General features: G+C 44.7%; 1 protein-coding gene across 1 annotated transcript in view; it reads left to right on the forward strand.

Moving 5' to 3' along the window:
• The window catches only part of EFR3A (EFR3 homolog A), a 69,400-nt gene that overhangs the window by 12,352 nt on the left and 39,932 nt on the right, over positions 1-17,116 (forward strand). Inside the window, exons 2-5 of the mRNA XM_037048563.1 lie at positions 8,199-8,275; positions 10,911-11,038; positions 12,242-12,392; positions 16,354-16,475. Coding sequence (XP_036904458.1) covers positions 8,199-8,275; positions 10,911-11,038; positions 12,242-12,392; positions 16,354-16,475 — 478 coding nt within the window. The remainder of the gene's footprint in view (positions 1-8,198; positions 8,276-10,910; positions 11,039-12,241; positions 12,393-16,353; positions 16,476-17,116) is intronic.

The following is a 17,116-nucleotide window of genomic DNA, read 5'->3' on the forward strand; positions in this document are numbered from 1 at the left end:
TCCCAGCCCTCAGTCTGCGATCGTGAGTGGGATCATCCTAGACCCTGGGTTGCTTGTGATGGTTGAGATTTGTGCCACCGGCCCGGGCAGAGTCGGTAACAGCGCCCTCAGTCACTCCCAAGGTGCTCACTGGTGGAAGCACCCTTGAACCCTGGGGCCGGCCAAATCACTGGTTGGCAAATTGAGTTCTTGCTTTCACTTGTCCTTAAAGGCCCTCTCAGACTCTGCAAGCTCATCTTTTGTTGGGCTAATGCTTGGCCTGTGTCTGGGTTTTGGTTTCTAATGCATGGATTTCTAAACCCCCAAGTCTGGGGGTACCAGGCAGGATTCTTACAGGGAGGTGGCCCTCTCTTGCTCTTCGGCTGCCCTGTCATGCAGTTGACCCTCGAACCGGACAGGTTCAACTGTGCGGGTCCACTTATACACAGGTTTTCCCCAATAAGTGCTATAAATGTATTTCCTCTCTCTCATGATTGTCTTAATAATGTTTTCTTTTCCCTAGCTTTATTTAAGAACACAGTACAGGGTAGGCAAGAGTAGGTTTACAGTTGTTCGTAAGAATGACATTGCAGGTTATGATTATTACAATAGCTTTATTAACTCAAGAGAATGTCACAGTGGCACAGTGTTCTTAAGTACAATCTCGTAAATGCTCAAGTAAGTAATACATAGTTAACGAGCAAATAATACAAGAGCAGACTGTGTTTCATGTGCTCACAACTGGAAACCTCCTCTTGCCCACCCCTGTATGTAATACATACCACATGCGATGTGTGCACTAATCACTAATCGATGGTTCATGTGATTGGTAAAGCTTCCGATCAACAGCAGGCTGTTACTAGTGGTATTAAGTTTTGGGGGAGGCAAAAGTTAAATGCTTTTTTCCTACAGCGGAGGTGAGGGATTGGTTGGCACCCCAGTATTGTTCACTAGTCAAGTGTATTATGTATTTACCAAGCTTGGCTCTGAGAAGTGGAGAATATGTTTTTGTAGAAAATAGAGTTGTCGAAATATATTCCAGAGGTGCGGATTGTCAGAACCCTTAATGACTCTGCCAGCTGCTTTCCTAGGTGGGCATTAAGTCTCCTTTTGAAGATCAAGATGTGTGTGTGTGTGTGCACGCGCACTAGAGTTTTTGTTAGATTGTGTTTTAAGTAGGTCTTTTATAACCCATTAGTGCTTAGTATCTTACGTTCTCAGTTCCACTTTAAATTCTACATAGCAGTCTGTTTGCCTTTGCCCCTCCTCTGGTTTTCTCCCTGTTAATCATGACACTTAAATCTATCTTCGGTTACTACATCATTCTCCCCTCCCCAAAACATATCAGTTATGCAAGGTGAATCTCAATATAGTAGTACAATGGTTTGGATTCAAAAGGAAAGTTTTGGCTCACATACTTAAAAAAATTATACTATATGGAGAGAATGTTACTCCTTTTGTAGTCCTTTATAGTACTACTGACATCATCATAAAGGACATTTAGTTAATATTTTATATATTAGATTTAAAAGGGCATCACACACCATTTCAGTTTTCAGTTCTGGTTCATCCAATTACTCACCTCTGGCAACTGGGACACAGGAGAGTTGCACTCCCCTTCCGAGAGAGACCTTGGCCACCTGAGCTGTTTGAAGGCCTCCGGGACACAGTGGCCTCACTGGCCCCGGGACACAGTCTGAGAAGGAGGAATGATCCCCACGCTCTGTCCCAGCGTCCCAGCATCAGAGGGACAGAGATGGGAGTGCTTGTCCTTCCCGGTTGCAGCTCTTGTTTCTGTGTCAGCCACTGGCTGGCTTGTTCGGCACACTGAGCCGACATCAGATGAAATGAGTGGAGAATTGTGTGTTCTGATTTTGATATTTTTTGTAATTTTTTTCATAGGACAATCCCAGAAGGTTTTTCACATACAATCCTTTGGGAATATAGTTGCTAAAAGCCAGATTATTCTACATTTTATTGCTCTTGCCCTTGGGTATTTCTGCTGAATAATATTTAATGTTTTTCAGTTAAATGTGATAGTATACAGTCAAGTGAAGGTATAAAATCTACAAGTTGACTTTGTAAGTAGGAGACTAATACCTATTCTTGTATTACAAGTTGTATGGGGGGTGGAAACAGACGCTGAGTGCAGACCACACACCAGGGCTGTGCAGCACCAGGCCGCCTTTCTCTAAAGACAGAGACTTGGAGCGGTTTGGAAAAGTGCCCTGTATGCCTGTCGTGGAGCCGGGAGTTGCGGGGCAGAGGCAGCGCCATCCTTGGAAACAGCCCTGGAGCTGAGCACTTGGGTCCCTTCGTTGCCTCTGCTGGTCGCCCTCCTCTTTTCCACAAGGTGCGTGTGCCTGGGAATAAAGAACAAGCAGTGAAACTGAGAATGAAAGGAGAGGAGGGATAGAATTACACATGGAAAGAATCGTGTAATAAAACCCTCCTCTGATGGATTAAAATCTTTTTAAAAGGAACACTTTCCCCAAGATAAGACTGTTTTGTTCCTGTTTCTTTGACCCCCTGTCCAGTTAGCTCCTGAACCCCTGTGGCCAGGTGTGCGCAGCCTCCCGCACTCATTCCCGTCCAAGCCTGGTCATTAGAAAATGTGCTTCGGCTTTGCCGCCTGCCGCTCTCTGTTGTGATGCTTGCGTTGTTCCATCTGACTGTAGTTGTCCTTCACTGTCCCCAGCTTATCCTCATAGTTCAGTCTGCTGGGTCTCCGCTGTGGTCTGCACTGCCATGGCCCTTGTGGCCGTGCGGTCCCATTGGATAGCCCTTGCCTTCAGATATCGTCCCTCCATTAACACAGATGTACCAGAGTCCGGTACTTGGGAAGGCCGTGTGCGCGGGGCTGTAATGCTGCTAAGGCTTTTCATGGTGTGACGTGAGCGTGTTGTTCTGGCACCGACTGCACGGGTAACTGGCAGGGAACGTGTGTGGTGCAGACTCTCAGGGGGCTTTGGACACCACAGACCTAGATGGGGGCTTGAGGTGATGAATTTTTGAGTCTAATAGAAGAAGCAGTCTGTCTCTTTCGCCTAGATTATTGATGTCCTCTCCCAGGCCTAAAACTAAACCATTAAATGTTTCAAGTGATTCATTGGCATTGTCATCTGTGCGTCAGAGAAATCATACTGTTCTGGCGTGTATTTAGTGGGCAGTGTACTATCTTTGTCATTATTTTGATTCCTATAGCACGTATTACAGCAGATCTGAAGTTCATTTTATCAGCTCACTTTGAGATTGCTTAGTAAAAAAACACTGTCTGTGAGAATCTGCCCTATTCAGACATGTACAGACAGCAATGACGAAGATACAGGCTTTGCGTTGGAGTGACTTATGCTCTGGTTATAAAGACAGATATGTGTATAAGTAAGTGCAGTGAATTGATACAGGCGCTATGATAGAAATGTACATAAAAGACCAAAACCCAGTAATCATAGCCATTCACTCTTGAAAGCATGACATTAGCGAGCCCTGACTACTCCAGTTAGTTCCTAATACGTTACAGCTGAGAATGAGTTGAGGAAGAACCGCTATGTGGAAGGTGTAGGCACTGGTGTTTTCTGCTTTTGCAGCTCAGCCTGATGCGGAGTCACACAGTTGATCCCACAGTGGGGTCTCAGAGTCCCTCGACTCCAGCACCAGCGATAGAGGACAGTTTCATCCCCAGTGCTCAGTGCTGTGGTGGTACTTAATATTAGAGACATCCATAGATTAATGGTAGTTTAACAATGGAGGTGTTACTATTTCTAGTTAGATTTAAATGATCATTGAGTAATATAGTGAGTCAAAAGTATAAGTGGTTTATTTTAAAAGGGCTCTTTATTAATCACCCAAACCCCCAAACTTACTTTGTAGGGAAGCTTCACAGGAAAGCAAATGTTGTCACAAGCTGCAACTATGCCCTGGCAGACGATCCACTTAGAAACAAGCAGAATCCTTCCAGAACCTTTGTGTGCCCACGTGCCTGACCCGCGCTGTGGGGATTTCTGTGCTGCTCCTCAAGTCTTCCTGTGAATAGGCCAGGACAGGCTGGAAAGCAATTCTCAACCCCACCATCGCAGGAGGAAGGTGCTAGGGGTCGAGGCCTCTTGCTCAGTGTGAGGGGGGGACTAGGGCACATAGGTGAGTCCATGTGAGAATGGTGTTGGGGCGAGAGAAGAAGAGCTGGTTTGGGGTGTCTTTAAAGAAGGAATGGTGCTATGTTACATGTTTTTAAGTGACTTCTACATTTCAGGGAACTTTTACATTGATTTAGTGTTCCTGAGCACTGAGAGGCAGGTAGGAGGATGTTCCTACCTGCCTAGTCTGTTGAACAGACTGCCGCGTGAGCCCGACACTTTTTGGTGGGGTCATCATTTTTCTCTTTCCAACTCTTCCCCTGTTCCATTTTCTCGTAGACTTTGGTTCTCGCCCTAAGTGTGTCATTAGCAGGGTTCTGAATTCCACAGGCTGTGGGAGAATAGTGGGTCACTTTCTTTATAAGCTGGGACTAAAGTTAAAGCAGAATGCATATTGCTCAGACTTGCTGGTTGCTTAACACTTTTGGTATACTCGTAGCCCATTTTTTTTCTTTGGAAAAGAGACCAGAAAGTGAGGAGCTTGTTGGAAAAGATCAGAAGCAGGGATGAGGAGGAACGAAAGGAATGCTTTAAGGAAAACAGGTATAAGTATGTTTATTTTTCGTATTTGAGCTATATGAAGATCTACTTTTATTAAGCTAGCAGTGCAGGTACCTTAATGGTATCTTGTTTAAGCTATTTGACCCTGCCGGCAGAATTTGATACGGATATTATCAAGTGCTTGATAGCTTTATATTTGATGTCAACAGTGAGTTGGATAAGTTACATGACATTAGTGCCCTCTGCTATTGATTACAAGTGAAGGGGACTCAGCACTTCCCCGACAGTAGGCGACAGGGTCTGGAAGCAGGAACATCGACAAGCAGACGGTCTCTGGCAGCATGAGAGACTATGTCCCGGTCCCTGCCGCTGAACTGGAAAAGCCTTACGAACTGACCTCGACAAGGGAGCCGGCCACGCTTCTGTGCCTGAGTAGGTCCAGGGATTCCACCGTGATGGCGCTCACAATGCTTTTAAGTTCGGTGTGCTCTCGTTTACGATAGTGGGTAATTAGTTCTGTTATGATTACTGTTGCCACAGTCTTTTTAACCTTGTGTTATCTTTAATATGTTCTCATTTTAAAGAACCTGAGTAAACTTAACGTCTTAAACCTGGCTCTATGTACCTTTATAGTTGGTGGCTTTTCATTTCAGTAAGTGGTCAAGAGGATGTTTTTGTTCTGTTTCATCTGGGCGTCGTGGAGGAACTCAATGCGATCGCTTATTTTCCTGCATGGAATTGCATTCCTCCTCGGTCACGTACTCCTGTGGCCACGTTCACTGGTCATGGAGTGTGGAAGGCTAAAATGTTTCATTTAGAGTTTGTTGGATAGGTACGTGAGTTTGGTGTGGCAGTTGCCCAGCCATCAGATATGGTCGAACTCTCAGCTCCTCTGCTCACCAGCTGTGTGATGGGACCCAGGGCCCCCGGGCCGTTCCCTCGTTTCTCAGACAGGATAGCGCCGCCTGCGCGAGGACGAGTTTGGCGAGTGAGTGAGTGCGGCACCATGCACACATCGAGTCCAGAAATGGCAGCTCCCCTGCGAGGCTGATGTCCTTACTGAAAGCGCATTGCGAGCCACCCGTAATAATTGCTGTGACTTTAGATGATGAGTTTACAGCAAAGATTTCACACTGTTGGGGGTGTTGTCTCAAAGGCCCCACCCCCCTGCGGACCCCTCCTGTGGTACTTCTGTCACCGCACTGCTAACAACAGCCACCATCTTATTCCGTGCTTGCCATGTGTTAGACCCTTAGTAAGAACTGTGCACACAGTTGTGTGTGATTTCCCAATAAGCATGAAAAAGGCATGGTCGTACCTATTTGACCATTGAGGAAATGCACGTGAAGGAAGAGAAAGCCCCCAGGTGGACAGTGAGGGGCCTCGGGCTCGCCCCAGGTCCGTCTGACCCAGACCCCTGCCCTTCGCCCCTTGCTGCCTGCTTGGCTCTTCGCCCTGTTCTTCCCCCTTCTCCCCGGTAGACCTCAGCTTTCTGAGAGTTGGGACCGGCTAGTGCGTGTATCCTAAGGTCACAGTTGTTGCAGGCTCTTTACAATAAAAGCAGTATGGAATATCAGACAGGGTCAATGTAAGTGCAATTTAGCAGCTTGCTAAGAATCCTTAACTGCTGAAAATAACAATTCACCATCCCAGCAAGGAGCTCAGGGCACTGAGACTCGTTTCCGGTCCCGTGGCCGGCCTCTTTGCCATGATGCTTGTCTGCATTTGCCATTCCTTTGGCCTGGCGTTCGTGTTGGCACAGTATTCATTTTAATCTTCCTAATGGTTATCAGCTTCTTTCATCACAAGTATCACGTACTAGCTTAGTGCCCTGTATGAGTTAATCGCTCCATACAGATTTGATTTTAACCTATTTCAGTGTACTGACATTTTAGCTGAGGTATATTTGTATCATGTACAGTGAACACAGAAATCTGACTTTTGCTTATTTGGCTGTTACCCTTGTTTTTCTTTCTAATAATCAGATTTGTGTTTTGATTAACTCTAAAAAGAATTCAGGATTTTGGTGTTACTATGAAACAATCTCCTAATGGATTCTTTAGCATTGTTTTTGTTCTATTAAAGTAAAAAACATGCTGAACAGTGGACAGCATTTTATATTATCAGCCTAAGTACAGACTGCTGAGTTATTACTACTTTTTATAACAGTGTATAGACTCCCCAAGGCCATAGATCGTGTGTCCTTCATACCTTCTTGCATCTGTGGCATCTCCCATGATACCACGTCGTAGGTGCAAATGCAATATTTGGAGGTTGATGGATTCGACCGCTAATATGCACTGCGACTCTGGATCAGTCATACGTGTTTTGGCCCGTGCTGGGCACTCGGTTGAGAGCTGGTGTGTGGCCGAGTGTGTGACTGGTGCTATGTACTTCATGGGCAAAGGGGGGTCTGAGGGAGTCTCTTGCGTGACGATAAGAAGTAGCAGATATCTGCTTAGATCTGAGCTCTTTTCACTTCTAGCTCAAGTGTCCCTCCTTCTCTATTTTGGTTTTCAAATGTATGCAAATGCACGCTTACACAGTGACTCGTATACCCCAGTCTCCTAAATCGTGAGAATAATTTTACAATGGCTCAAGACCAGTGTTCCTATTAAGTTACTGGTTTGCGGGGCAAGAGAACTGATTCTTCCCACTTACACAGTTCTTTCCATGGAGCTGAGGTCATGTAGGAACTTAAATAACTGGAGTGAGCTCTGGTCTTCTGGATCCAAGTCCATTGCTCTTTCCAAGACACCAGTAACTGAGAATATATACAGCAACCTGTGAGCATTTAAAAATAATTCCTGGACTTTCCTTTCGGTGTGTTTCCCCATCTATTGTAGTTTCTTATATGATTATCATCTAAATAAAAGTGTTAACTGTTTTCACCAGCGAGGAATAAACAGTCATTTTAAGACCCCTGCAGCTGGAGCTGAGTGGATTGGGTCCAGCAGAGGGCGGGGGAGTAGGGCGGTGTGCAGAGAGTAGTGTGAGATCAGAGAGGAGGTAAGGGGGGCAGCGATTATGCACTCGCTTTATAGGGCGGAATTCTGCAGGGTTCTGTGTGTGTGTGTGTGTGTGTGTGTGTGTGTGTGTGTGCGTGCGCACGCATTCTCACACATGCCCCCAGACAATTTGGTTTTGGACTTTGGAATCACTCATTAGTACCTGGTATCTTTGGGGAGTAAGAAGAAATTTAACTTTTTCATTTTTTTTTATCCTTACCTGGAGACGTGTTTATTGATTTTAGAGGGAGGGACTAAGGGGGTGGGAGAGAGGGAATTGGGGGAGAGAGAGAGAGAGACATCCATTGGCTCTCTTCTTTACGTACCCTGACTGGGGATTGAACCCGCAACCCTTTTGGCATACAGGGCGACACTCCAACCAACTGAGCCACCTGGCCAGGGCAAACATTGTCATTCTTAATCAGTACCTAAATTTGTATGTGTTTTTCTGCTTGTGGCAGTTTGAATTTTTCCCCTTTATTTTAAATAACCCTTAAAATTTAGAAACTTGAATTTTGGGGTCCACTTACAGTATACATGACCTCTGTACTTTGTGATTTTATTCTCTTTTAAACAGGAGTGTGTTGCTGCTGTTCCGCTTTGCGACCTCGCTACAAGCGCCTGGTGGACAACATATTCCCGGAAGATCCAAAAGTAATTTGATCTACATCTACTGACCCTTCTCTTTGCTGACCCGCCCTCCCCTGCTGACCCCCTAAGGTTTCCCTCGTTTCGTTTCTCTACTTTTACCCCTGAATCTCACCGTGTGCTCTGCTATGTGTATACTTCTCTTTGTTTTGCTTTTAAATGACCAATGCTTGCTCGTCTAATTTTCAGATCTTTTTCATAGATTGGGCATAAATTTGGAATGATGGACAGGTGATATTCTGTCTGCATAGTTCCTCAATTTAAGTAATACTCACTCATCAAAATTCATGACCTGCTGCCAGATTATTTGTGCGAGATGCTAAGAATGCCTCTGTGAGCACAGACCTGGCTTTCCGACCTCACCCTCTCCTAGACAAGTGAACGGGCAGTTGTGATCCGTGTTGTGTGAAAGGTGCTGTGACAGAGAGGTGACAGAGAGGTGACAGAAAGAGGAAGTGCCGCAGCTCCTGGGCTCCGTTGGAGTGACGTCTGATTTGGGTTGGAGAGGAGAAAGAATGAATAGGACTGGCCACAGGTTTTAGAGGAGAACCTTGAAATGTAAAGTAAGAGTTCTCCAGGCAGAGTTTGTTCTCTTTTGACTTAAATTCTTATAAATTTGTTATAAAAGCTACTTTACTATGGAAGATTACTGGTTTCAAAGCAACTGGGTTTAGTTTCAAAGGTTTTGTTTTGACATTCCTAAATTTTCTAATATTCCTTTGGTCTATGTGTGTGGATATGAATAAAAATGATTAACGGGTTCGATTTCCAGAATTTTCTTTATTTTAAAATGTAGCCATCAATAGAAGCCTTCTGGCTATCTTAACATTCACTTACATATCTCATGATCTATACCTCATTTTAATCAAATCTGAGTTAAACTGCAGCTATTAGAGGAGGCTCGTCAGTTACATACTGCTGGCTGCCAGATGCCCTGCGTACTTTGTGGCATACGAAAAACCCGGAGGTCTGGTCCTGCCTTTAAGGAGCTTTCCATCCATTGGCTATTTTAAAGCGAAAGCCCATTAAACCTTAAATCACAGAGCGTAGACCAGTGAGTGGAACCTGGGGCGAAGCAGGAGGTGAAGTTCTTCTCCTATAAAGCAGGGAGGTGCCCCTGCGGATTGGCAGTCTCTGGGAAGCCTTCTCCGAGAAAGACTTGCCGAGCTTTGAAAGAGGCACACTGCTTGGAGAAGCAGAGATTCGTCTCCTTGCTGCAGGTCATAGGCCAGGCAGGGGAAAGGTTTGGAAAGCAAGAGGTATGTTTGAGACCAAGAGCCTTCAGATTGCAGAGTGTAATGCGTGCCAGTCACGCTGGCCGCGATTTCTGATGTACAATTTCAGAAGCATTATTAGCAGACTCACTATTTAGGTACTTTCCCCCAGTGGTCTGGGATAGCCAGCTACTGAAGATGGGGCGAGGCCACATCACGGAGGAACGTGTTGACAGTCCAGGTGTTTCCTGTATGCACTTCAGTTGCAGGTGGTGAGGGAGCTCTGACCATGGAAACAAACGATGGCAGGTAAATTAGAGAATGATCACAGAAAGAATATTGTACCGGGTACTTAGATAGGATTTATTTAAATAGCAGTCTGTACAGTAAGACTAAAAAAGAGATTTACATGAACCTTGCTGCATAGCTCAGTCGACCACATTTCTTATTTTTAATTCATAAAACAAAAAGGTAATCTTGTATATCCAAAATGGTCAGACAGCAGGTGCCCAGAGTGCAGAGGTTCAGTCGTGGGTCCTGCCTTCAAAGAGCTGTCCAGTGAGGGGACAGATGACCTTAAATTGACTAGGAGTGTGATCTTGGTTTTCCATTGTGAGATAAAAATAATAAATAGTACTTACTTCATAAGGGTCTCGTGAAGATTAAATGAGTTCTTTGTTTACGGTAGTTCCCTCATGTCCATCACAAGTTAGCACGTGACCGGCATTTGTTTGAGGTTATAAAAACATGACAACAGGTGACAGTAGAGGTAAGCACCATGAGCAAAAAAAGCAGGTAGGAGGAACCCCTCCCTCCGACTGGGGGGGGGGGTTGTTGTGAGCTGCAGTGACAGCTTGTTGGATGATGCCGGGACCTGCAGGACAAGCAGGAGTTGCCCAGACGAACTGTCCAAGGAAGGGTCAGCCCTGCGGCTGCATCTGCACGCTGGTTGATGGCAACAAGAGGCAGAGCAGTGGTCACCTGGAGACGGAAGGTCACGAGGGGTTTGTGGCAAACGATGGGAGTATTTGCGTCTTGTTTGTTACTGGTGGTTCCACAGGTGTACGCAGTGGTTACATGTCAAATTACAAATATTTGGGTTATTGTGTAAATTATTCCTCATTAAAATTAGTAAGGGGCAAAAAAGTGGGTGAGATGTCATCATGTTTAAATGATGATGTTAAAGTAATTCGTTCTTATGAAGGTGTATTTCAGTGCTTTGCCTAAATGGGACAGTTCTTTAACCTTTTAAAAATTCCGCGTATCCAGAGTAGTGAACATTAGCACTGAGGAAGCTATACCCAGAAAGGCTCAGCATAGATACAGCTTCATCACCAATCTGGAAGGGGAATAAGCAGCAAGTAGTACTTAGAAATACAAAAAGAAGCGTGAAAATACAGATAACCTACTTACCTTGTTATTTTTAGGATGGCCTTGTTAAAGCCGATATGGAGAAACTGACGTTTTACGCAGTGTCTGCCCCAGAGAAACTGGATCGAATTGGTTCTTACCTGGCGGAAAGGTTGAGCCGGGATGTTGTCAGGCATCGTTCTGGGTAAGGAAAGACCTTGTGGCTAATACTGTATCTTTGGGAAGTGCTCCCTAGGCTAAATCACCCTGTAAATTATTTTGCCATCGGGCAAAAGCCCTTTATAGAGGATAAAACGTACAAGGAATTGTGTGATACCACGTAGATGCCGCAGCTTTTATTGCTTTCACCGGACTCAGATTTTAAGCATACACTCCTGTGAGTTGATGGAGTTGCCTTTAGCTTAAGTATCCATTAATTTCTGAGACTTCTCTAATGGAAATAGTAGAAATTGACTCCCTCAGTCTATTAGTCTGGTCCAGTAATTTAAAAAACAGTCTCTAAATAGAAAACAAAGATCCCATTAACCAGCTGATTTTTAACACAGCTCCATTGTTACCTGTCAGCAGAGTAATGAAAGAGAACTGTGCGAGGCTTAGGTGTTAGGGTTCGGAGGTTGTGAGCATGGTGCTTTGAAATGACGCTTGCTGTAGAACTCCCTGTGAATAGAGCCCTTCCACCTTAATCCCTCTTCGAGCTTGAACAGTAGTAATTTGTGTGATTCGGATGAACTGCTTTCCCATTTTGTCATTTCGTGACCCTGGCTTCTTAGAGTAGTCTGTCCTGCAAGTGGTGTGCATTGGCTTTCTCTGCTTCCACGTTGCTGTCCCACAGGACGTCTGTGTGAGTCTCGACACAGACAGTGTTACAGTTGATTACTGAAGCAAAGTTAACTGAAGTCTGAATATTAATTTTTACTGTAAGCTTTAAAACTCAATAAATTTATAAGATAAACTTATGGGACACTTCCTTATAATCTGTTGTTGCTGATGTTTTATATATTCAAGTTTACAAATATTAGTAGATTATGTTGAAAATTTAGGCACACTGCTTATAATATTATTTTGGGTCAGATGCAAAAATATGGCTAACAGTCTGGAAAAGAGAAAATGTCCTTGTTTACGGAGACGGGTGTCCCACAGGTCCTGTGACAGAGCTCCGACAGAGCTCTGGGGAGGAGTGGGTGGTGCAGTCCCGTTTCCGTCCCACTCCCCTGAGGGCTGGTTTGCATCTAAGACCGTCCGTGCTCAGGAGAACCAGGGGTTAGAAACTGCCGAATCCGCCTTCCTACGTTTTGTGCACTTAAATAAACGTTTTACTTCTTCAGTGAGAAGCACTCAGAGTTAGACAGCTGGAAATGCTCTGACATCATCACTGTCTTCCACATAGGTACGTTTTAATTGCTATGGAGGCTTTGGACCAACTGCTTATGGCCTGCCACTCCCAAAGCATCAAGCCATTTGTAGAAAGCTTTCTTCACATGGTGGCAAAGCTTCTGGAATCAGGGGAACCAAAGCTTCAAGTCCTGGGAACAAATTCCGTGAGTAAAACTGTTTGCTTACTAATTTTAAGTTTTATTAGCATTATCATCTCAAGAATTACTCCCGTCTGAGAATGTCTTCACCTGGGAAAGGTAAATAAATGCTCCGGACAACCAGTCCAGATGTAGACAATTAGATCCCTTTGCCTCCAGCTTTTTTTGTCGTTCCTTGTGAAATCTGTGACATTCGTCCAGCATGAGGCAACAGAATGTCACTTGGCCATACAACTACGGGTGTGCTCCCCTGTGCCTTCCTACATGACGCCTGAACCATTTCTGCTTGCCGTGTGCTGGGCTGCTTGCCATGTTCCTTCTGTCCTGAACCATACTTTGTTAAGCATGTGCTGGGTTGGAGAAGGCATATCTGAAAAGGAAAATAAAATACAGTGATAATCTTCTCTTTCCTCTAGTTTCGTTGTATCATGTTCAATCTTCCAGTTCCACCTTCGTCTCTGAGGAAGCTTTCAGGGATCCCAACCAATCTGTATGTCTCCATCCAGGTTTTTATAACGACAGATGAGGAACTGGAGCTACACAGCTTGTCCAAAGACACAGTGGAGCACTGCTGTGTAGAACAGAGATTCGATACCAGGTCCTTCCTAGGCAAGACCTGATGTTTTGCGTATGAATACACTGTCATTGCAGATTAAGATCTAGGGAAAGCATGGGTTACTTTCCCTTTTCTTCCGCCTGTATTCAGTAGACTCATCTCACTTTTCTCAAGCCTCATGACTCTTCTCACCCTTCTTTGAATGTGGTTGCCAGTGGCCCGGCCTGTAGGGACCAGTCGCAGAGGCCACTCACTTCACAAACGAACACAGTGATTCTCAGGCAGGGCGGTTCCCCGACCCTTGCCCGTCCCAATCACTTGATTTCAGTGCAGGGTAGGGGGTGTTAGTGGTGTCACGGGTGCTGCTGAACATGCTGTAAATAACACAGGATGTGTACTACACAAAAAATGAGGGTTTTTTTGTAGAAAATGTACTACACACACCAAAAAAAAAAAAAAACCCTAAAAATGTTCTGGGTCCAAAATTTTAATAGTACTCAGTGCAAGAAAATCAACTTCTAAAGAATTTCATGGCTGATGCTTTTTATTGAACTTTTTGAAACATAATCTAATTCTCCAATTACATTTTTAAGTGAAAAAAATTAGGACATATTTTTTATTGAGTATATACTATGTGCAAGGCATTTTTTTAACTTTGATTCTCATTTGAACCTCTCAACAACCTTATAAGTTAAGTATTTCATTTCACAGGTCACACGTTTTGTTAACTCGGGATTCAAATCCAGGGCCCTCGGACTGTTCATAATCTCTGCACCTTGTCCTGTGCCTCACTTACCTCCTCTTCTCTGTCTGATAACAAGTCCTTTCTATTTACTGGCATATTTTAGCACAGAGTGTGTGTGTTCCCAGCTTGTTGGCAAGCCCCCAGAGCTACGGGAATTTGAGGAGCTTTTCCACAAAGAGGTCAGGCAGGAGGATGTGCTAGTGTGTCCACCCGCTGGACTGGTCTCAGGCCCCCAGGGCAGCGGGGGCTGCTTCTGGCAGGGGACACTCGGACCACACTGCTGTCTGGGGCTCCCCCTGGGTGAAGAGGGAATCACGTTTTCCTCCTAAAATGTCTGCAGTACTTTTAACATTGTAATGGTCAAATTTTATTTCTGATGAATTTTTTCTTAATTTTTAAAAGTAATACATGTTTATTGTAGCAAATTTGGAAAATGCTAGAAAATGTAAAACAAGACATCTGTAATTCTAATATTCAGAAGTAATCATTTAATATTTTTGTTCTTAAAGTATGCATTAGAAAATGAGAAACATATTGTATATAGACTTTGGTGTGTATGTTTTTTATTTATGTTATCAAGCATTTTCACTTAAAAAGCTTGTCACTTAAGGTTTATTTTTATGAAAGGTATAAATATTTTCCCAGACTATTCACGTGGTCAGTGTGTAGTTACGGGAATCTTGAAAATTAGCGTCTAACCTCAGGACTAGTGCCGCCAATTTCACTGTTTGCTATGTCACTTCGGGCAAATGATTTAACCTGTGAATTTCAGTGTTTCAATCTGTAAAATGGGTATAAAACACATTCTTTCCAGGGTTATTAGAATAATTGAATAAGAACTCATGTGCAAGGGCCTAGCGCAGTGTATGATACAAAACAAGTAATGAATTCACTCCAGTTTACTCTCAAGCAGCTGTATTATTTGTAGCTTTTTCTAGATCACATGAATCATATAAGAACATAATTTAAAACATATGACTTAGCGTGGCTGAATCAGTTTAAACTGCTGGTTCAGTCTTGTTTCCTCGAGAGCATCAGTACACCTGGCTGAGTAACCCTTTGAGACGCAGCCTTTTAACACCATCAGTCAGTATCCCAGCAGGTTGGCTACGTATGCACCGTGTGCAGATTTACAACTAAACGAGAGTTTATTGCTTTAGTCTGTTTGTAGACAGAATCACCAAACCACTGAGAGAGCAAGAGAGCGAACGAGAAGAGGTGGGGTCTGTGATTCATGTAGGAGATTTAAAATTCCCTGAACACGGAGGTCTCCTTAGTTTTCCTGTCATTAGAAAGGAGGCAGAATGATGCCACCTGTCTCAGGAACTTTCTCCTCTACAGAGGTTATGAGACTGCAGTGCTGTTACTGGCCAGCGCTTAGCCAGGAAACGCCTTTTACCAATTAGGTAGAATGGATAGTAAACCGAGGCAGGGAGGAGGGAGGAGACAAGCCTCACACACTAACTCCCCAGTCCTGAGCCTGCTCTGATCATATTGCCAGGTGTTCCAGCATCACGAGAAACACTATGTTAGCAAGAAAGAAGGGAAGTCCTTGAAATTCTGTGTAGCGTTTCCACTATCCGGAAAAGAAAGCCTTGAAACTGTGCTTCCATCCCAAGGCCTGAATGTGTGAGAGGGTCCCCGGTGCCCAAAGAAAGCGCCCATAAAACAGCTTTGGTGAATTGCCTGCCTCTGGTCACTCTCTGTTTTACCAGGGAGTCCCTGATGCTCACACAAAGAGCCCAGAAATAACTTTGGGAAGTGCCCCAATTTTAATTAACTGCCTCCTGTCACGTGTTTGTTTTACAACAAGATGAACAAATGGGGTCTGGAGCAAGATAAGGATTTGGGCTAACAGACCCCCACACATACCTAAGTTTGGGGAGTCACATTCCCCCAGGAAAGCTGGCACCGCATCCACTCATTAGTCAATACGTAACTTTTTTTCTTCCTATCCCACCAACTGTATGAGTCCTGAGAGCAAAGGACTCCCTCTCTTGCTCGGGGGCTCGGGGTGCTCTTGGCTCTCAGGCTGCCCAGGGGCTCGCCACCCTGGTCTTCAGCTGCTCTTGCTTTTGTCTCCCTGCTTTGCCCTCAAACTTTGCCTTTCACCCCCTACTCTACCCAGTCCTGTTCTCTTCCATGGGAACGGGCCACTAATAAACTGACTACATACTACTAGATTTGCTGATCTGTAATACTTAACATTCATCAGCAAGAAGAACCAGGTCTCTCCTGTCAACAGTTATGCCCCCTTTCTCATGTGCTGTGTAACAGCTGTCAAGCAGTTGTTCCTGCCCACAGTCAAGAAATGGAAGGCCCTCAGGTTTGAACCTGAGATGAGAGCCCACCACTGGAGCCAGTGCCCAGGATGTGCCGGCAGCGTTAGCACCAGGCCTCTCCTCCTGCAAAGAGCCAGCTCACTCGCTCAAGGGAACTGGATTAGCAAGTTGTAGTTAGTGTTTAATACATTATATCCTTGATTTTCTGCAGTTTATTATTAAAAAATTATTTTATATGTTGGTGGTATGTATGATATTTTATACATTTTATTTGCTTCTTGGATATTTTTTGCTAATGTAGCAAGGATTGAATGAAAGTAAATGTGTTTTGTCTACACTTTCAAAAAGGTGATTAACACATTTATATTGTTTATTTTCTTTTAGTTTGTCAAGTTTGCAAACATTGAGGAGGACACGCCATCCTATCACAGACGTTACGACTTCTTTGTGTCCCGCTTCAGTGCCATGTGCCATTCCTGCCACGGCGACCCAGAAACACGGACAGAGTGCGTATCGTTTACCGCTGTGATTCGCAGAGCGACTCGCTGATGAGTCCCATGTTTATACATTACACGCCAGTTACCGAGGGAAACGTGAAAACACGTGCTTTGTTCCTGAAATGCGACTTCCCATTGCTGTTACTGTACTAGCAAATGGAGTGTGGTGTTTCGACTCATTGCAAATAAAATTTGAAGCCCTGACAGTAACCCGGCGCCCCTCTATGCCCCCGCCTCCCCCCCACCCAGGGTCCGAGCCTGTCATCTCATCTGTCCCCCTCCTTTTACTCTGACCCAGCCACTCGGCTCCCCCTACTGTTTCTGGAACACGTCAGGCACCCTTCTCCCCAAGGCCTTTGGACTGAGTGGTCTCTCTGCATAGAACTCGCAGATACCCACATGGTTTCTCGCCTCACTTTGTTCAGACTTCTGCAGATGTCATCTTGTCGTGAGAGCCTGCCCTGGGCACCGTTTATTTTCTAAATATCCATCTTCCCACCCCATCCCAGTCGCTCTTTCTCTTCTGCTCATAGCTGTACCTGTTCTGGCCTATCAGGGGAGCATGAGCTCCAGGAGGCCACAGGTTTACTTTGAGGCCTGCTGTGTCGCTGACACTTTGGACACTGCTGGGCCACGGGACGCTCTCAGGA

This window comes from Sturnira hondurensis, unplaced genomic scaffold (genome assembly GCF_014824575.4).
Source record: "Sturnira hondurensis isolate 20B ecotype Veracruz unplaced genomic scaffold, ASM1482457v3 Scaffold0006413, whole genome shotgun sequence".
Classification (NCBI taxonomy): Eukaryota; Metazoa; Chordata; class Mammalia; order Chiroptera; family Phyllostomidae; genus Sturnira; species Sturnira hondurensis.